Genomic DNA, 22564 nt, shown 5'->3' with positions numbered 1-22564 from the left:
CCAAGCTTGTATAAGAGATCTCACCACCCAAGGGCAAAGAAGGTGGCTGATTCTTTATATCCAAAAAGATAAAATGTGTGTTGTAGATCCAATCACCCCCCCTAATTAGAGTGCACCTCATAATTTACTATAGAAGAAGTCCTTCCAAGGCTTAGTGCCAAGAAGAAATCCTTTGACAACCAGCTTACAAAGTAAAGCCTTACACTACACCTTACGGTTAATGATGTTCAATCCTCCCTCAGGCATAATAATGGTATCCCAAGCTACTCTTGCCCTAGTGTGTGTACATTGCCATCTAATCCTAACTAAAGGGAGTTTCGAATAAGCCGACAAAGCTGACCAATGCATCCCTTATGAAAAACCTAGTATGATGTAACAAACCAAGCAATCGCCAGCAGTAGCACTTGGTTAGCTACCAAGGCTCTAGAGGCTAAATCAAGCTTCCTGCTACTCCAATGTTGAAGTTTGCTTTTAATGCTCATGAGCACATGAGAAAACTATTATGCACAAGAGATTTCAATGCCAACCTACCAGCCAAGGTATTTAGCAGTGCATCCTCTCTCAATCCAAGTAACCCCACATCCAAACCCCAATCTATCTATGGAGAGTCACTAATCTAGAATCCTGCTAATTTGTGCCAATTGATGGTGGTGCCTATTGTTGCCAAATAAAACCTCTCCAAGGTAGTGTAGAAAGCACAAAGGCATGCTTGTGAGAGGTCTCCAACAACATAGTAGTATCATCTGCTAACTCTAGGTCCAATAACTCTTCCTTTGCCGAAGAGGGCTGAGGCCCAAAACCCCTGGGGTAACCCTAAGAAACTTGCTCATAGCCTCCGCTACTATAAGGTAAAGTAGTGGAGCTAAGGGGCATCCCTGCCTCATAGAATGGGAGATCTGAAAGCGGTCACCATGCCCCCCGCAAGCCAAAACTATGCTATTGTGCTATGGGCCTCCCTATACATGCAAGAGACCTTTCTGATCCACTCCTAGGGAGAAACCCATCCTCGCCATCATGCCTTCTAAGAAGTCCCAATCCACTCTGTCATCTCATAAGCTTTTTCAGTCCAGCAAGAGAATGGCAAGGTGTTGTTGGCTAGATTTAGCCCACCCCATAGCTTCCTAGAAAGAAAAGATATTATAAAAAATATTCCTTCCTTGGAGGAAACCATTATGTGTATCATGAATAACTCTCTGAAGAACATGTTGAAGCCTCATTCTCACTGCCTTTGCTAAGATTTTGTAAGCAGATCCAAGCAGAGTTATGGGCCTCCATTATCTAACATTGGTCTTGTCCCCACCTTTTGCGAAGGTGGATAAGACCCTCCATGAGAAAAGGAGGTATCATACCAGTACACCGCATCTCCTGTAGAATAGTAGCAACATCATCACCAATGTAATCCCAACGCTACAAAAAGAAGGATGGAGAGATACCATCATCCCTTGAGCACTTTCCTTTCGAGAGGACATGTAAAGCATGTCTTAGCTTATCCTTTGAAAAGGGGGCATCCAAAGAGGTGCATATATCATCTGTAATAAGGCTATGCATGTGCTCCTAGACTTTCTGTTGTGCAACATCTCTATTGGGCCTTTGTAGAGATCAAGATAAAAATCTAATGCAATACTCCTCACTTTATTTGGATCAGTGTGAAATTCTCCCTGAGAATCCTACAAGCATCTCAAATTATCCCTATTGTGCATAGGTCCATGCGCTAAGAAAAATAGTTTGTTGCATCTATCACCCATCTAGGTCCAAAATGCTTGATTAGCATGAAATGCAAACTTAGCCTGCCTATCTATGGCCACCTGTAACTCAGCTCACAGTGGACAAGATATCTGGGATCCAAGGGGACTTAGGATGCTTCTTGTGTTCCCTTTGAAGTGCATCGTCTGATAGCTTGCTCCTTGTACAAATCCTCTTCTTTCTTGGCCAAAGTAAGAAAGTGATAGTGCTAGCTAATCCTCTCCAAGGCCAAGGCAAGTCTCTCCTAGGGGTCAAGATCATCATCACAAAGCCTCCAAATCTCTCTAACTCCAAGGAGGTCTCTACATCCTGATAGAGCGAGTCTGGGATGCAAACATAAGGTACACCCTTCTCTCTACCAAGTTCCATGATGCACAAGAATCGAGCAGTGATCTGCTTTGATAATACCAGGCAAGATGTCAATAGAACCTCCTCCTTTCCCCAATCATCCACATAAAATCTATCCAACCATGTAAAGATGCATCCATCCTCGCTTCTATGGTCATGCCATGAGTAAGATAAAGAGTTAGGCCTCCTTTGGAAATCATCCTCTATCCAACAATCACTGCCATAGAAGGAAAGTCTGAATCTATCCTAGGAGGCTCTCTCCAAGGGGTGTGTTCTACCCTCACAGCCACCCTTTTTGTTAGAGGGGTGCTCAACCATGTTGAAGTCTCCTCCAACAATCCAATGATATGCTTGGGGCTCCTACTATGGGTGGACCCTACACATTCCATGAGATTCCTCCTCGATTCCTCATGGTAAAAAAGTGGTTTTGATTCTGGAGCTGAGCAATCACGTTTCATCAAAGTCTGAACCCACCTCCCATAATGCTATAGGAGGGGAAGTCCAATGTCAACATGTTCACTCTGTTCTAGATTCTGCATAGTCTCTACTACATATGTGCACAATGCATGGGTGCCTTGGAGGGCATCATGGCATATATCATGTTGTACATCTTGCAAGGCCTCATAAGGTGGCAATGTGTCCTTTGCATCCATACCAAGTGCATTCTACATATTTTCCATCCCAAGCAAGGAGGATTCAACATAGTCATTCTGCCTTGATGCAACATCCTTTTGCAAGGATAACTCTACAAGCTCATCACTCTGACCCCCCAATACACCATAAGAGACACAAACTTCATCGTGGCTTGGGCAATCAGATTTAGTGATGGCCTTAGAATTAATTCATTATGGCTTGGGCAATTAGATTCAATGATAGCCTTTCAAACCTTGACATTTGATATGAATTTTGTTTTTTAGATATGTTTTTCAAATTGACCAAGAGATTACATGCATGGTTATTTGGGTTTGATTTTTGTTGGATATTGATCTCCTTATGGATAAATATCACAATGTCATAACATTGTGTTTTATTTGTTTTTTATTGTGTTGTGATATCTTTTAGTAATGACTAATTGGCATTGTTTACATATCTTTATGGAGAGAAAATGAGAGAGAAAGGAAGAGAGCAAGTTCATATTTTAAAGGTAATATTACAAAAATAGATACCAAAGGGCTCTAGAGATTAGTGAGCTATGTTTGATAGAAGAGAGCTCTCACTTTGAAAGAGGGATGGGTAGCCTCAAAAGGCCCTCAAAAAAAAAAGATTCTCTCTTTGCAGCACATTGATTGTCTTGGCATGCCTCGAACAGAAGGCCTTCCCTACACGGGAACATGTAGTTTATCTTTCTACTTTAATCATCTATCAATGTGAAGACATAGGTGCAATTGTACTCATCTTTCCACAGAGATTAGCATGTACGAGCTGAAGAGGAGCCCCTTCCCATGTGCTACAAAAGCTGCATGGGACATAGCTCTAAGAAATGGTCTTTTTAGGTTGAACACAAAAAGCTTTCTCCCTCGTTAATTGCACACCAAGATTCTAAGGCCAAGTTACATTGGCCATGGAAAAAGTCCCCATGGCAGCTTGCATGCACAACATGGCATCACACAATGGTTGTGGTGGCATTTAGAATGAATATGATAGAGAACCTATTTCATGAGCTACCAACTGTAGCATTATCTTAGGCCAGTCCCCACACTCCTTCCTAAGAAAGCTGCCACCTCTTGTGCTCCTGATGGATAATTATTTTCCCAAACCTCGATTTCATGGACTTGCCCTTTTTTAAGCTTTCTCAAAATTAAATTCCTCTTATTTAATTGGACTTGAGGAAGGCCTTAGAGCCTCTTACTTGGCATGCGATGGGCTTCAGTTCAAGGTCTTTAATGAGCCCTCATCACACGAGAAAAGCTAATAGTTTTTTACTCACCAATGCCTATACACTTGCAAATTACCAATGCATATATACACTTGCAAATTTGTCTACTGTATACTCTAGAAATAGATCAAGCCCCCCAAGCTCATCAAAGTCCTCTCCCACTGGCTTTTGATCAGATCCTTGAAAGCACATATGGACTGTGGTTGAGAGCTGCAGGAAGGTTTTTCAAAGGCATCGGAGCCGTCCTCCAATATATGGAGCTGGATTGGGCTGACCCTCTGGCTCATCACATCAACAACTTTCATGTCCACAGGTCCTCCACAGGCATCTGAGATGTAGAATGTGTCGCATGCTTTATCCCCTTGGGTATTCACATGAGCTCTTGTGACTGTAAAGCCATTTTCTCGCAGAAGACGAGTCACTTCAGATAGCAGGCCCACCCGATCCCTCGCGCAAACCTCGAGTTTAAGACCCTGCAAGCATAGACATAGGAAAAATGAGACCAACATAGACACTCAGGTGTTTTTTAACCTACCCATTAAAGTAGTGAAAAAAAGAGTACATTTGATCACAGATTCCTAACAATTAAGGGTGAAATGAATGACCTCTGATACCCTCCTCTCTATGGCAGCTTCCAAGCATTTGATTAGACATTGGCTCTCATACTCTGTCTCCAATGCACAGCCATCCACATGGCGGATATAGTATTCCTGATCAAGTACATGGCCACCCAACAACAAGGTTCCAACACACATGTCACTGCTAATTAACAAATAATCTCACAGTTAATTAGCACACAAGGAGGATGTGCAGTACAAACATTAGACAGGCATAGAATACACATAATCTTGCATGTGCATGCAACATATGTGTAGTCCTGCCATAAAGCATGTATAGCACATGGATAACAGATGTATAGCACATGCATGATCATGACCAAAAAAACAAAAGAGGTCATGATGTGTATAACACCTATGTAGTCATGGCATTGCACATGTATAGCACATGTATGGCAGAGTTGTATGTATAGCACATGTGTAGTCATAAGTTATAACACGTGTATAGCACCTGCGCAGTCATGGCATAATACATGTATGACGGATGTGCAGTCATGGCATAATACATGTATAACGGATGTATAGTCATGAGATTGTGATGAGAATATCAAGTGCCACATGGCGGCCACCAAAGCATACCTGTTGTGTATGATGGCCGTCAGAATGTATGCTTGCATGGAAGACCGCATAATGCATGTCTGTCAGAGTACATACAATATCAAAAAGCAACTTGCGTCGGTCTTTACAGCTGATATTCACCACCGAATAGTCTTTCTCTGTGCAACTTTCTATGGTGATCAAAGGCTTATCGGCTGCACCTGGCCTCTCTCCGGCATTGTCTGATGGCTGGTAATCTCTGTCTGCAAACATGATCTGGTGCAAGCGTCTGTCTGTGTGCATGAAACCCATATTAGAAAACTCTATCCTGACCCCCCTTTTGTCATCATTGGCTCTCAACACATGGCTTAGTTGCTCTTTGATGGTGGATAACCTCTGCACATCTTCAATGGGGCCATTGGTCCCTTCATCAGTCACATAGACTACACATGCAAGGCGGCCATTATGTGTCCACGCTTCTGCTGCTACCACACTGCACTTTAAGCTTGCTAGGACTGCCGAGATCTCAGACAGAATGCCGCGCCGATCTTGACCTGTTAGCTCAACAACAGTGTGCTGTGTGAAAGACTGTTCTCCAGAGTTGGCGATGGTACTCTTTGCAATCAGAGACTGTCAACAACATACATGTATGATAGCATGCCACATGTGAGGTCACAGAAACCGCTCCAAATCAATAGATGCAATTGCAAGATTTCAATAACCGCATGTGCAAAGCCACATATAAAGTTGCAGCATTAATGATGGTACATACAAACATGTATGCATACTGATGTATGCATGCATGTTTGCAGCATTAATGATGGCACATACAAACATGCAGGCGTGTTTGTATGCATGTATGCACACACAGAAATGCATGCACACACACAAATGCATGCATGCATGCATGCATACAAGCGCACACGCACATACATGCTTGCATACATATTTTACCTGTTGTATGCAGTCAATCAATTGATCATTTGTGATTTTGTTCCCATTTTGATCTGTTACATGGAACACTGCCCAAACAAGATCACTTTATATTAGGTGCCCATTAATCTCTTCATTTTTTTTATAAATAAAATCTCCGTGGGTTTGTATCCAAATCTCTTTTTAATAATTACCATCCATGAGCCAGCCACCATCAGATGAAATATAAGCTTTTGCGATGTCGAGGTCCAAATCAGTGAGCACTTGCACCACCTCCAGAAGAGCACCTGGCGTTTTAGTGCTTGCAATCTGAAAGCAATTTCACAAGAGAGAGAAAAAAAAACAAAGAAAATTAAAAGCGAAATTCGCAAGCATTAGAAAACAAAAATTCAGCATTTTAGGCTCTCGAATTTGGGGGGGGGGGGAAAAAAAGCGCCATCCTATTATGTGAGCTTATTGATGCTTAATCACCTTCACCAATGAGAATTTGTCGTCTGTCTCATTGTCAATCATTACACTGCAAAGATGGAAGAGTAAACGCAAAAATTAGAACCCAGAAAAGGTAAATTATGGCGCAGTTAGCTTGAATTTTGGTTCGAAATTCTAGAACCAGAGTTGTCAAAAATTCAGTGAAGGGCAGAATAATGCAGCAGCTTATTGCGTATATTTACCACCATGTTTCAAATATTTGAATTCAATTTGTTTTTTTTGGAAAGAAAACCGGTGCAGAATGCATGCTTTTTATGAGATTTTGCAGGTTTGTTTTTTTGGGAAAATTGGGCAGTACCATGGGGGGTTAATTCTTGAGCTGAGATTCTCATAATCTGGATCAAAATAAGGCGAGCAATGACTCTGCATTTTCGACAGCAAATGGGGCACTCGATTTTTTAAGAAGGGAAAAAAAAAACAATTGAAAAATTTCTGTTCCACGTTCCCGCCGAAGAAAGCTGCTTTAAGAAGGCTACTGTAGCCCCATTTTTCCCTCGTGTGTTTTACACGTGTTTGTTGTCTGATTCAGGAGGCTATTCAATTCCAGTCTCTCTTGTGTTTTAGTGAGTTATGAAAACATCCAACAAGAAAAAAACACACCCCCATGATTGATTCATCAAGCTTTCCTCGTCAAACACACACCTTTCCCAATCAATTCATCACAATCCAAAACTCCTCAAAACACGCACTCACACACACACTCATCTCTCTCTCTCTCTCTCTCTCTCTCTCTCTCACAGAGTCTCCCTCGGGCTCTCTCTCTCTCTCTCTCTCTCTCTCTCTCTCTCTCACACACACACACACACACACACACCCTTCTCTCAGACTCCCTCCTCTCTCTTTCTCTCTCTCTCTCTCTCACACACACACACACACACACACACACTCTCTCTCTCTCACTCCCGTCGGATAGATCATATTTGGTCTCTTGGGATTGTTCTTACAACGTTAAAAGAGCTTCTTCTTCTTCTTCTTCTTCTTCTTCTCTCTCTCTCTCTCTTTCTCTCTCTCTCTCTCTCTCTCTCTCACACACACACACACACACACATTGAGTCTTAATTGGAAATTTGGACATGACCAAAAGAAGCCCTCTCTCCCTCCCTCTTTCTCTCTCTCTCTCTCTCTCTCTCTCTCTCTCAATTGGAAACTTGCACATGACCAAAAGAAGCCCACACTTATCAAATACTCTCATTTACAACACCACCTTTCATTACTCTTATCTCCTGCACATCTCTAACCAACACATCTTATCTTTCATTATCTTATTGTGGTGAGAACGTGGAAACTACTTCTCTATCCATTGCTATTTCTTCTTATCATTTGACACTTAATTGTTCCACGTCCTTGATTGTTCCACCCTTGATTTTTTAATGGGCATCGTTCTCACAGAGATTTTGATACTCATGGAAGCCCACGAAAGCATTCATTGTTCTATAACCCCCATGGCCCAAGCCAAGTCATCATTTTTACATGTGTCTTTGGGATGCCCACCACTGCAACCTCCACCTCCTTTACTAGTCCCTTTTACTTTGAGTGCTTATAGAGTACCTTCCGCCCATGGCTTCTTCTTCTTCTTCTTCTTCTTCTTCTCTCTCTCTCTCTCTCTCTCTCTCTCTACACACACACACACACACACACACTCTCTCTCTCTCTCTCTCTCTCTCTCTCTCTCTTCTTCTTCTTCTTCTTCTCTCTCTCTCTCTCTCTCTCTCTCTCTACACACACACACACACACACACACACACAAAACTTTGGAACAAGGCAATTTCAAAACCTCTTATTCATTTGAAAGTAAGTTAGATGATTCCTTTAAAATTGCAACACAGTCATAATCCTACATTTAATACTTTTTACACGGCTTAGCAATTACAATGTGCTTTTGTGATTGATTTTGTGAGGTGTCATATCTTATAATATATATACCTTCTAGATTATAAATAACAAGTTTGTAAAATATTATGAAGGATAAATCCCTAAAGAGAAATCTTCAATTTATAACCTTACCTTGCACATAATAAGAAACTAAGCATCTCCTTGCACATAATGAAGGATCGAGTTATACAAGACATAAATGTTGCAAACTAAGTACCTCAATATCAGTTGCTTATTCACTATCTCATGTAAAGAGAGTGTAAAAATCCATCCCCACATGCACACAAATATGTCTACTTGTTGTGCATTACATGGACTTCTTTCTTTGGCCATCTACCCCTTTGTTGGTCCATGATGAGAGTCCATTTCTTTGGGTTTGGCCTAGTCTAATTTTGTTCTTATAAACTGGCTTGAAGATTAGGTTTGGCCTAATGGTTACACTTCATAACACTAGTTTGGTAGGATAGCACGACATAAACATGAATTTTTTAAGAGTTGCAAAAAGATTTTTTACCTTTCTTTAAGGGTTTAAAAAGTTTTTTAATAGTTTTAACCTACTTTCAATAAAATTTCCCTTCAAGATGTTGAATAGCATACATGAATAAAAGGATGTGGGAAAATATTGGCACAAAAGAAAGGTTTCAATAAGGCACCCTTTTTTCTCTTAGCAATGAAAGGGTATTGCAACACTTATTTTTACTATAGATATTTAACATATAAAACGCTTATTAGTTTTTTCCAAGTCATTAGTATCATAGAGAATAAAATTTCGTATTTTGAAGGTACTAGATATCATTAGAGTTTACAGGAATTGGATGGATGTTGATAAGTGATGCCATTATTTATCAATTGTTAGTTACGTAAGATTCCTTGAAGACTCCCTTGTGATTACCCAAAATTTGGGGGTATGCCACTATTTTAGGGAGTCTTGAGCATAAACAAATTAACCTTAGCTTAGATATGAAAGATAGAGCACATATTAACAAACCAAGAACTATAAGAACACCCCTCTCAATTTTCAAGATAGCCTTGTGATAAAAATTGTTGAGAACTCTTTAAAAACTTGGTGGAATAATTCATGATTTTCAAATAATAATAGCCTATTTTTTTTATATAAATCTGGTTATTCACATGTATAAAGTGTATGAGATTGTTTATAAAGTGGGAAGATTGTACTATTCTAGAAAGAAATGCATACACATTGATATGTGTTCATTTAAATAGATATATTTATAATTTATAAATATTTTTTTTAAATTACAAATTCCCAAAAATATAATACACTTGGTAATGTAAAATGCATGAGTTTTGGTGATAACTAATATACCTTAGATATTATTTTATGGTTATCTTCATGAAACATTTTATTTTCTGCACAGCTCATTTTTAAAGTCCAACACCACTAGTGCTCTTGTCTTTTCTTTCTTCTAGTTGGTTGCATATACCTACTTATAGATTTGTTAATGCTTCAAAATACTAGTTCATCCAACACCACTAGTGCTCTTGTCTTTTCTTTCTTCTAGTTGGTTGCATATACCTACTTATAGATTTGTTAATGCTTCAAAATACTAGGTCATCCAAGAATGTAGGAAGCTCCCTTAAATACAATATACATTTTATGTCTACATACAAATATACTTTCCATTATTTTAAGAGAATATCTAATTTAAATCATGTGGATCATTGAAAGCTAACTTATCTCATTTAATGTGCATCTAATGTGCATAAGATCTCAATTTCTAAACTAAAATGTGATAATAATTTTGTTCTCTTCTTAAAGTGAGCTTATTTAAGCTATCACAACTCAATTTAACAAACAATTGTTGGCTATTTTTTTATCTAAAAAAGAAACGCTTGAGTTCTTCTTCGAAAATGTGTATGTAACATTTCATAAAAGCTACACCATTATGTGTATATCCATCGATTGAAAAAAATTCATTAAAGGTATCTATGTAAGCCTTTAATGTATATTGGAATGTAGCTTTGTGATTGTAATGCTAAGTCTAAATTAAGGACTTACCATAAACTTTTGATCTTTTTTTATGCACAATATTATCTCTCAAACATATTTGTTTTGTGATCCCTTAATCAACAAGTCCTTGATGTTGATTGTGGTTGTTATCATCATGTTTCTTGGATATTACAAGTGCAAATAAGTTATGGTGGAAACTAATCTTAATATCGCAACTGTTCTTTTCAAAATTTTAAGCACTTGATTTTGAAGCATTTTTTCAATCACATGCTTTCATATAAATCATACTTACGTTTTTGACCTTTTCATAGTAGGTTTTGACCTTATGTTTTTTATTTATATGAAAGCATTTTTTCAACCACATGCTTTCATATAAATCATACTTATGTTTTTGACCTTTTCATAGTAGTTTTGTATTAAGTTTCCTTTCTTCCTTCAATCATATATGGAAAAACATATACAAAATTCATTTATCAACTTAATAATTATCCTTAGTTAGAATTTTATGAAGATTGTTCGTTTGACTTTATATCATAATCAAACTTACAAAGCAAGGTACATGATATTTCTTAGCAACATAAACCTTAAAGTGCATGTGATGAAAAAAACTTTAGCTCAACTATAGTTTCTACCCTATTTCAGTACCTTTAATGATAAATCACATGCACACGAATGACACCTTTGCCCCAGTGGTTTATAGGGTGTATGATGGCCACTTTGGTTTACTCTATAGTTATGGTGGCGTAGTTATACTTCTAGCTCATATAGACAGGTTCACACTATGGACCTTGTATGGTTTTATACACATATCTTCATGTCATGGTTGTAGAGAAGTGAAGAAGAAAGAAGAAAATTTAGCCATCCATCTCTCTCTTATTTTCTTATCTACTCTTGTGTGTGTGTGTGTGTGTGCATGGCCAAGCCACCCACACCAACAACCGTAATTATGGTAATTAAGACATGTCTATTTTGTAGGGATAAAAACCTAAGAGCAAGAATACAAAGTGTAAGTAGGAGTCCACTTTTTACAAGAACCATTATATAAGCTTCTTCACATGGAACCAAGTTTTGGTTCCTCTCCATTCGAAGAGGAATAGGGAACACAAGGAAGGATAAAGAACCAATGACTTGGACTAGCCCAAACCAAAGAAGGGATCCACAAGGGCATTCACATAATATGTCATTAGCCATTATAGAGCCCATTATAGAATCTTCTTTACATGGAAGCATTCAGATGAGGAATAGGGAACACAAGGAAGGATAAAGAACCAATGACTTGGACTACCTTAAACCCAAGGGATCCACAAGGGCATTCACATAACGTGTCCTCAGCCATAGTGAGCCTGTAGCCTTAAAGCAAGGCCACCATATGACAAATGCCATTGGAAATTGCATAGCCCAACCCCATGGGGCAAGAAGTCCCAAACACTAAAATTGAGGGTTTTGTGCAACCACTCCCTTATGTTTTACTGCCATGTGAATATGCAAAAGGCATGCTTAGGATGGTGTAAAAAATGGGAAGGGGGTTGTAACAAATATAACACCTAGGGACTCAAAGTTGAATAAAATAAAGCCAATCCACATCTTAAGAGGAAGATGATCAAATTTGATGGAGCTCGAGATTTCATTCAATATCTAGAAAAGTTTGATTAAATTTGGCTCCATTGGGAGTGACAATCCCCCCATAATGATGAATGTGCATCTCAAGACCACATAGTTGGCCTTTTCAAGTAGGTTCTAAACCACTGGAGGTGAATGTGTATCTTAAGACTTCATAGCATTGGCCTTTTCAAGTGGGTTTAGTGACCTAAATCATTGGTGAATGTGTATCTCAAGACCTCATAGGATAGCTGGCCTTTTCGAGTGGGTTTAGTGACCTAAATCGCTAGTGGGTTGATTAGCCTTCAAGTGGGTTTTGTGACCTAAATCACTAGTGGTGGCTTGATTTGCCTTCAAAAAAAGTCCAAAGGAGTAGATCTTGGTGGGATCACCAATCCTTCCCATGGTGAGGAACTTAAGTGCCATTTTATTTAATAGAAAATTAATCCTAGAGTTTTTAATTTGATGGAAGTTGCCTTTATGTTATGTCGGATCAAGAAAATTATATCCAAACAAGAGGTCTTCAATTGAAAACTTGAAATTCCAAATACATGGAGATTATTTTAATTTTTGGAGATGCATAGCTCTTTGGAACATAGAGAGCGATGTATAGCTTTCTAGACCATAGAGCATATAGAGATCTACATATGAATTATGTAATTCTTTATACTTTATGGAGTGCCCTATGTTGAAGAAGTCTATATCTTAAGCATAGATCTAAGATCTCTTATGCATAAAGCATAGAGTTCTCTATGCATAGAGAAATGTATAATCATAGAGATCTTATGTGAGAGATATCTATGCATATAGAAATGTATAATCATAGAGCTCTTATGTAGAGAGATATCTATGCATATAGAAATCTATGTAGATCCACTTAAATGATATAATAAAAGGGTGGAAGCATGTTAAGGAGGTTGTACACACTATTAGTGCTAAATAGCAAGCTTTTACTCGCTCTCAACAAGCTCTTGCAATAACACTAATGGCACATTTTGTTTTAGCTTTTGAACATGAAAAAAACTCCAAAATCAGTTATTTTATACATATGATCATTCAAAAATGTGTGTGGGCCTCTCATACGATGATTTAAAAATGTGTGTGGGATTTCATATGATGATTCAAAAATGTGTGTGGGATTTGAAGCCTTCCTTGAAAAAAAATGTGTGTTTTGTCTTCTCTCCGTCTCCCTCTCCTTCTCTCCATTCTGGCTAGCTCTATATTTGTCTCCTTCCCCCGCAAGCAGTAGGATAACAGTGTGGCAAAAGCAAGTAACTTGCTCTCTCTACATTCTCTCCCTCTCTCTCTCTCTCTCTCTCTCTCTCTCTCTCTCTCTCTCTCATTGTTTGCATGTTTTTTCCTATCTTTATCATATGCATTCACACATACAATACACACTCTCTCTTTCTCTCTCCATTCTTTGCATGTCTCTCTCCCTCTCTCTCCATTGCCTACATGTGTTTTTTCATGTCTCTCAATATGCACTCTCTTTCTCTCTCTCTCTCTCTCTCTCTCTCTCTCTCTCTCTCTCTCTCTCTCTCTCTCTCTCTCTCTCTCTCAGGATTGTTCCTACAATGTTAAAAAAGCTTCTTTCATCAGGTCTGTGGGTAAAGAAACAAAATGGGCTAGCCCTTCTATCACCCAAGTGTGATAGATTGGTTAGCTCATGGAACTCATGTCTCGTGCGCTCGAATCTCACTCCTATCAAATAGATCATATTTGGTCTCTTGGGATTTTTCCTATGATGTTAAAAAAGCTTCTCTCTCTCTCTCTCTCTCTCTCTCTCTACATTACCTCCAAAATATAAGCTTTATGGTTTTCATTGTCTAGTTCTACTTATTGTAATGGTGATATGTTGCTCTCTCTCTCTCTCTCTCTCTCTCTCTCTCTCTCTCTCTCTCTCTCTCACACACACACACACACACACACACACACACACACACACAATTCCTACATTTTTACATAAAAACATGGTTTAGGGAGTTTTCATTATTTTCTCTCTGTCCTTTGATCACGACGATGATAGTGATTACAGAACTCATAGGGATATTCTGGGAGTTTTCATTGAGGGCTCTCATTACATTGATTACATTACATAGGGATATATTAAACTTATGAAAGGATAAGAAGTCTCTCCTTCTTACATGATTGCTCCCTACTATAGACTATGTCTAAGTTTCTAATGATTCCTACTAAGATAACATTAGGAAAAATTCGGGCTCCAAATGGACCCTTTTAGAGCCCATTAAAATAATATAAGGCCAGTCAATGAGAGTGGTTAGATTCTAGATCCATGTAACATGGATCTTTTTTGTCAGAGTGGTCCCCACAATTTTGAGCTCAAAAACGAGGAATAAAATATATTGGCATATAAGTCAAAAATAGAAGAATGTCAAGCCTGAATACCACCTACCAAAATGTATGTCAGAAGGAATATCAAGAAAGAGGCCAGACTAATTGAAAGCTAGTGTGATTGAAGACTTTCTCCACAATTCAAACTTAGTTATGTTTGTTTCTTGCCTCTCTTATAGCGTCAATATTTTTGCCATATCTGCTTCATCTCTTCTTCTTCTTATCTTAGCCTTTTTTTTTCTTCATTCTTAATAGTTCGGTAAAATTCATTAAGCTATGTTTGATAATCATGATTTCTTTGTGATTTTATTTTGTTTGTTATGTTTGTTAACCTTCATGACCATGATGTCATTTGTGAAAACTTATAGGGTTATTTGTCAACTCAACTACAAGGAAAACACAGTGCAAGGTTCACAAAGTTTTTTTTTCCGTTATTTATATTGTTGAGCCCAATGAAATGGTAATAAGTTTATATTTTCCCTTTGTAGATGAGCTCTAGGAGAAAACACAACTGTCGCATTGAAAGTGTGGAGCTTTTTAACAGAAAGGATGATGCTGATGGGGAAGCACTAGATCCCTCAGCGGTTTAGAAAGTCAGACTAGATCACGATGAGACCCAGCACTCGAGGAGCATTCAAGGTAAAACAAAAAGACATTGGTGATCCTTACAAGCATTGGAAACGTAGGATTGTGGAGTTTTGTAGAGGCAGTCAAATGGTGTAATCGAGGTCCTTGTGCAATATGTTTATATACACACAGACATAATGCTACATCACCACGATGAAAGTATAAGATCTAAGAAAAACAATAAGATTCAATAAGTAGTCTTTGTTTTTTGTGTTCAATACCTAATTGTTTTATGCTCTGTAGCTAAGCATTAAAATTTTCTTGCATCTTTATATCCATCAAATAATGTGGAGGAGTGGTAGAATGCAGAGTGCTTTAGTGGAAGAATGCAGAGTGCTTCAGTGGAAGAATCAATGTCTTCCATATAGAGATAGACACATTGCTATATGATAACCTACCCGGCCATTTAGCAGCACAGGGAATCGTATTTTATAATTCCATGTATGTTTTGGCTAATGCAAACAATAATGTTGGTAGATTGGAGTCTATTCCCCTACCACCATTGTTTAGCCAAGAATGGGTTTGTTCTTCTTGCACAAACATCATTGCAACATACAAGAATAAGATAAGAATAGATATGCATGTAACCATCAATAAGTTTTAAGGACGTCCATTTGAGTTGGCTTATACCATTTAGTGCCTTTGCATGCATCATGTGAGGGTGTCAAGAAACCAAAGTTAGCATATCAAGTGAGGTCCCTTGATAATGATTGGATGAAACAATTTTTGGGGGAGGGATGGGATGTAAAGAGAACCTTTGTATAAGATGCAATTGAATACAAAGTAACAATGCTAGATGTTACATTCATGTGAAATCAAAACATAAAGTTTGTTTGTGTTTTGTAGCAAATTTTGTTAGGGTGACATCCGTTACTTTTTAGCATTGATTGTTCTTATGACTAGGTATTTCATTGGGAGGCAAACATTATGCATGCGATTTCGTTACAGAAGATGGCGACTATGGAGAGGTGAATGGCAAAGCTTGGATCAAGACATGCATGATGCAACTCACTCTTCCATCATAGATGTTGTAATTCAATTACAAGGTCGAGGCTTGTTAGTGGTCAAAGCCATTGGCCATTGGCCTTTCTTAGACAAGAGATCCAATTGATGTGTAGTAATGCAGCAAGGGATTTCTATTTTAAGTTAGATGGTAGGAAAATCGAAAGTAGGAGTGAAGCTTCCAAAACCTGCTCTATTTGTATCAAACCACATATCCTAGAGGTTATAGAACCACCTTGAGATTGTAACCTTTCCATTTATAATAAAATTTCAAGAGTTATCTTTGGTCTATATGTTGTTGTATAAATGTTACTTCTTTCTTCTTTTTGCATGTTTTTCTTTCTATTTGCTTCAATGGCAGCCACACGTCCTGGGCATCTCTGCTCCTTTACTTGAAAATGTATAGATTTCAACATTAGGCCATAATAGGCTATTACTTACATACATTACTTTGAATTCTTCATATAGGTACCATGGAGAACGAAAGGAACATTTCATGTAAAGACATAACCATAAAGCAAGTTTTCTTGGTGTTATCGACTATATCATAGAGATCATCATTACAACATGGAGATACAAAAATGACTTCTTAACATTCAGCATGACAAAATTTTGTGCATGTCGAGAGTAGTTAATATAAAAATCAATGCCTTCTTACATTATCAATTATATTGAATTTACACATTGCATCAAAGGTGAATGGGCTGATGTAGAATATTATCATTAGGTAGGGGACGCTTTCTCTTGCTATGGGGGAGAAAGCCCTTATTGTTGGGAGAGTCTATAGCATACTCTTGCTGTGCTTGCTCTCGCCAAGGGCATCGCAAATCTCCAAGGTGGATCCACTCCCTGTCGGTTGATGTTTTTGGATACAACCCATGGCGGCGGCATTGGTCTTGGGCTGTTGTGAAGGGGGCATAAATGTATATGGCACAAACATTGAATGCAACAACAACATGGCGTTTTAGCACACTCTCCAACCATAGCTAAAGCCATCATGTTGCTGTGGGGCTCTGCATCTAATGATCTCTGTTGCCTCTAAAATCTCCTCCTAGGTAAGAGCCTCAATACTAGCTATTAACTTTCTAATAGATCTGCACACCATTTTTCAATTGTCATCAATACTACCTCTCCTCTCTCTCTCTCTCTCTCTCACACACACACACACACACACACACACACTCTCTCTCTCTCTCTCACTCACACACACACACACACACACACACACACACACACACACACACACACACACACACACACACTTCTCATCTATCATAAAGCTCACAAAAAAAATCTCACTACTTTTTTCATGTACTCACACACACACACTTACACATTTATCATCTATGGTAAAACTCTTATTACTGGTGTGAATGGGTTGAGAATGGCTTCACACAAACACATAAAGTATCGGTATTATTCACATACGTACAACTACCCAAAAATAATCATATCTTTAATATTATGCATGCAAGTTCTGCCCACTTGACATGACATTCATTTTGAGCATTAGTCGGTTATGGCTGGTTATGGTTAATAGACTGTGTATTGGAACGCTGTGCCGGTGAGGAGCTTTCAAGGCGATGACCGGCTACAACAACTTGACTCCACCTATAAAACAAATGGTGAGTGCTTCCACACTCACTTAGCCTTGTGCATTGGTGTTCTTTCGCCATGTCTATTTTTCTTGCATCAGCAGTAGGGAGTTCTTCTTCTTCTCACACGTAACTCATAGTGACCTGCTTTTGATACACAATTGATGGGATATTGAACTATGGAATCCCAAGACGGCTTTCATATTACTGTGTTTTTTTAACTTTGCATATGATTATGGGTTAAGGACTTGGTTGAAACCCATATTATGCTCTATCCATAATGCTTATGTTACAAAATGATATGTAGAAATTTCAACCTATGAAGGATGATAGGATAATGACCTCTTGGGGAATCCTATCCGGGATTAATATTTGAATGATGATAATTTTTTCTCTGGTTTTTTTAAATTCTCTCAATTCTGTAGGCTGCACCTACTGTCTTCGATTGTTATGTTACGATTAACATTGCACTTGGTTTGCTAATATGTTCATATCTTGATATCTAATATTAAGCTAAGGTTTCCCTAAACCCCCTTACACAGATCGTCGGATTAGTGATGATACAGGGATGTGCTTAACTATGACTGATAAACTATACCTGGGCTGTTTTTTATTACAGATAGTAAAGGCTAATAAGCATTAAAAAGAAAAATCTTTCGCCTTTTGTCATACGTGATTGAGTACCCGTGTGATGGTGATTCATCTAGTTTTTTCAGTTGAGATGTTCTCTCAGTCTTATATGTTACACCTACTGCCGAATATTTGATGTCTATTATGAGATTAGAACTTCACTTGATCTATGTTTATGGGCAGAGCTTGAAACCTAATCTTAACATAGGACGCCCTAATTCCCTATGCACATATATCATTAGATTGTTGAGGATATAGGGCTACACATGATTTCCTTCTAAAACCGATACATGATGTCTCGTAAGGTTTTTAAATAGTGGCTTACAACAATGGTAATGTCTAAATGGCATTTTGGTTTTTTATTTTCACTCGGCTTTGCATGGCTGATTTCCCATGATGTTGATGATATATCATAGCTCACATTCTAGTCTAACAAAATTATGGAAACTTTTACGTGTTATAACACCACGTTGATCATAACGACAGTTGCGTAACTTATAATTGCCTCTGTTAAATGGGCATGCATTCATAGATGTCTCATGGTCTCTTTTCTAAATTTCTGAAGGTTATCTCCAGTAGGATACTAATATGAAAATCATTTGTCATTCATTTGTTTATGAGTTAGGGTATTCTTTAGGAACATCTATTAAGATACCCGAATGTTTGTACCTTGATAAGTGTAAACAAATATACGCAATACATTCTAGTTTCTGCTGACATGACAAGAGATATAAGTCCTTCATACTTATTGGTGGAGATAAGGACTGATCCCTTTTCTTAGGGATGATACTAGGGTAACAAACTTGATGCATATCAAGGGATTAGATCCCATCACCGCATAAATCATAAGATATTTTGGGTGACATCTATAACACGTAGTAGATCCTATAACACTTGCAAGACACACATGGGCTAACTCTTTGTTTGTATGTTTGGATGGAAGCAGGTAACAGGATCTATTCTCTCAAAATAACTATGGGTTTATTCTCTACACCAAATGTTTGCAAATATTAGAGTCACAGGCTCCATGGATTTGTAACATGATTATTATATACAAATCTGTAGTTATATAATCATGTTTAACAATTTTACTCGTCAAGTTAGATAAGGTTCTTAGATGTTTTCAACTGTTGATGTAGAAGACTAAAAACACACACTATAACTGCAGTATATATCTCCTTTTAAATAGGGAGATATATGGAATATCTAGCTTGATATTCTTGACCTTAGAAGTGTTAAAATTACAGCAATGTGATGAGCTATGGTGGATCAAATGCTAGAATCAACATCATTAACAAAGTGATTAGCAAATAATTAAGATGTGATTAGTGAGTAATTAACAAATAACTTAATGTAGGCATGGATAATCAAAAACCAACAAATTCTCATTAGGCCAATGCCTCAATTTATAGAGTTTATATCCAAGCATCTAATCCCACTGATTTCTCCTTGATTCACTCCACCTCTTTTGCTTGATTCTCTCCACCTCTCCCAGAATATCTCCACACTTCCTAAATCTTCTCATGCTACCCTTTATTCTCTCCCAATAGATTCTTCTCACCTTTTCACAGGTTCTCTCACATTTACAGATTCTCTTTTACAGCCTCTAGCCAAGGGCTGTTCCTGCACACACCCTATTCACTTGTATATTTCAACAAGAAGTCTAGCTCTCCTCACTCTCATTGTGCTTTATGAGCTAATAGGTATCAAGTAGGTGGCTGCACTTTTAAGGCGAGATCAGGGCTCACAGCAATTTTGCGTTGCATGCTGGTTGAAGGAAGTCCTTATCTCATACTCATCTCAAACTCTAATAAGTTTCTTTTGGTTTTAGATCCTACCACTTCTAAGGGGTGTCAAGATTTCGATGGAACACACCCCGTCAAAAGCTTGCTAGCATGTCTTGGCATGCATAAAGGATGAAGAAGCTCAGAATAAGATTCTGTCATCTATAAATCTAGAGATTTTTCCTCTCGGATCCATCTTACAGTTCCTGTCATTTAATGATTAGGTTCGTGTTCTTGCAACTCTTGATAAAAATAAGGATGATGGCAACCAAACCATCTCTGACTTACTATCACAAATACCTATGCTCACTAAAACTGCCATTCAGATCTTACCTCCTTTGCTGCAATGGGAGAGGATATCTCAAATTTCCTAAGAAAGCAATGTGGGTTGGAACCTTCTTTCCTTGCTGCTCCATCCACACCAATGTCCCCCTTACAGGAAATATTTTTAATAGGGATCCTACAGCTCTAGAGGCTATTAAGTCTTTCCAAACAGACATGTGTACTATGACTGACTCTCATATATTAGAACTGGTACTGAAGGTGTCCAAGGTATACCCTTTTCTACCAATTTGGCAGGTGGAGGTAGAATCAATGAGGGTTTCACATCGTCTATGGGCCTTGCAAATAAAGGGTTTTTAGCACCCATCCAAGAAGAAACTTGGATATATCTGGTTAATCTACTAGTTTCAATGCTTGAAGAATGCAAAAACCATGCTATCAAAGGTGGCCAATATTTGGAATGAGGAGAACTACTGAAATCACCTTTCTCTATGAGGTTTTTTGGACCCATCTAAGTGCTCATCACCTGTGGGCATTTATGGGAGAACAAAAGGCACCATGACTTTTGCAAAGGCCAATGCTGATTATTATTCTGAAAAAATATGGAATCATATTTACACACTTAGAGGATCTCTTTCCAGACAAACCAGTGGTGTTCCATCTCTCGCTTCTTTGTTCTTGGCTAGGAGGTCAAGCTAGAAATCTAGTTTTAGCACAAATTGCCTTTCTACAATTTATACAGCTCATGCTGGATGTACTGAATTAACTTAAAGGAACTGAAGAAGTAAGAACCATTCTTAATAGTTATGGCCAATTTAAAGGGATTAAGCTCATAGATATGCTTCTTAACCCTTGTATTGGTAGTGAATCCCATTCATCCCCTTCTAGAAAGAAACCCAACTCATGGTTTAGTACACCTAGTACTTTCACCTCTTTTCTCTCCCCTTCCTCTAGCTATAGCTCTACAAGAAATAGATCAAAATCTTTTACTTCAAAAAGTCACGGGCGTGGTTTTCCCGTCCGAAACTTGCAAGATATGTAATTGGGGATTTTGTGTCCACAGATTTCAAAAAGCCACACCAGGAGAAGGATTCTTTGTACCAAAGATGATATGCAAAAGGATAACTTCTCTCATTGCCTTTTTACTAACAAATTATTGGAATATGCCTCTCCAAAAGAAGTATTGATTGCAGCTTTTAACTTATGATGCCTTGGTAAATGTCAAAATTGGTTGGAGATATACTGCTAGTCTAAAGAAGATTTTTTGCAGACATGAGTTCTTTACGAGATGATACTGAACCTCAATGTTTTTGTTCTGATTTCACTACATATACTAGAGAATTATCTTACTTTGTTTTACATGTGTGCATGACAAATCTGAACATTTTTCCCGATACAAACATTAGAAGTTTACTCTGTAAAGGGTTAAATTACATTCCCACGGAACCTCCCAATCCACATTTGGCCATCGGTGCCATACTAGATTGTCTGGAAATAATTGCCAGTAAACTCCAACTGGACTCTTCACAACTTAATGTAATTGTTGCAGATTTTGTGCCTCACTTGTTTATGGAGAAAATTAAATGGATCCCCAGAAAATGGTTGTCAAAAGAAAGCTCCTGGATTAATCTTGGCTTTTTACACTTAGTAAAAACATTACTTGCCAAATTTATGGTGATTGGGCTAGATAAAGCACCCAATAATGTATCCATTATTTGTAAAAAACTTGCCTACATGGCAGGGAGAAAGCAGTTATTTGAAGATGAGTTTTACAAACTTACTGAAAATGCATTCAAGATTGCCAATGATCTACAAGATGAATTAAGAAATATGAATATTGATATGCCTAACATTAGGATACCAGTATTGGTCCCTACATTCAAAATCCCCAAAAATAAATTCAGATGGATTTCTAATGTGGCTTAACTTGGTACTTGATGACTTTCATAGAATATGTGGTAAAAAGAAACATGAGCTTAAAACCTTTCTAAATATACAGACTAATCCTTTATGGATTATTAGAAACTCCACAGAGGTAATCTTAAATCTTCCAAACTTTATCTTTCACATTTTCACTGTGCGGACATCACACAATGCTATGAGAATATCCCACTAATTGGGGAAACGGTACTCATGAACATACTATACAAAGTATGTAACGTGATATTTGAAAAAAGAAAGAAGGAAGGATTTCCTAAAATATCCCTTAGTCAGTACTTTCCCCAATGGGTTAAAAAACCATGCTGAATTCTAGTTTACAATTGATGATGTTGAGATACAACATTTGCTCTTTTGGCTCTTTAACC

At 38.0% G+C, this 22564-nt stretch overlaps 1 protein-coding gene across 1 annotated transcript; it reads right to left on the bottom strand.

The window, feature by feature from the left end:
- Positions 1-3383: 3383 nt before the first annotated feature.
- On the bottom strand, positions 3384-6952 carry LOC147629086 (ACT domain-containing protein ACR3-like). Its single transcript, XM_086812947.1, has 7 exons — positions 6842-6952; positions 6526-6571; positions 6249-6363; positions 6076-6143; positions 5164-5751; positions 4573-4677; positions 3384-4440 (listed from the first exon to the last, which is right to left on the bottom strand). The coding sequence occupies exons 1-7, from the start codon at positions 6910-6912 to the stop codon at positions 4084-4086; spliced, it is 1350 nt and encodes a 449-aa protein (XP_086669073.1). The 5' UTR covers positions 6913-6952; the 3' UTR covers positions 3384-4083.
- Positions 6953-22564: the final 15612 nt, after the last annotated feature.

Source organism: Cibotium barometz, chromosome 18, assembly GCF_041138505.1.
Source record: "Cibotium barometz isolate CiBa-2024 chromosome 18, ASM4113850v1, whole genome shotgun sequence".
Lineage (NCBI taxonomy): Eukaryota > Viridiplantae > Streptophyta > Polypodiopsida > Cyatheales > Cibotiaceae > Cibotium > Cibotium barometz.
The sequence above is the reverse complement of the archived record's forward strand: the minus strand, read 5'-3'. Positions and strand labels throughout refer to the sequence as shown.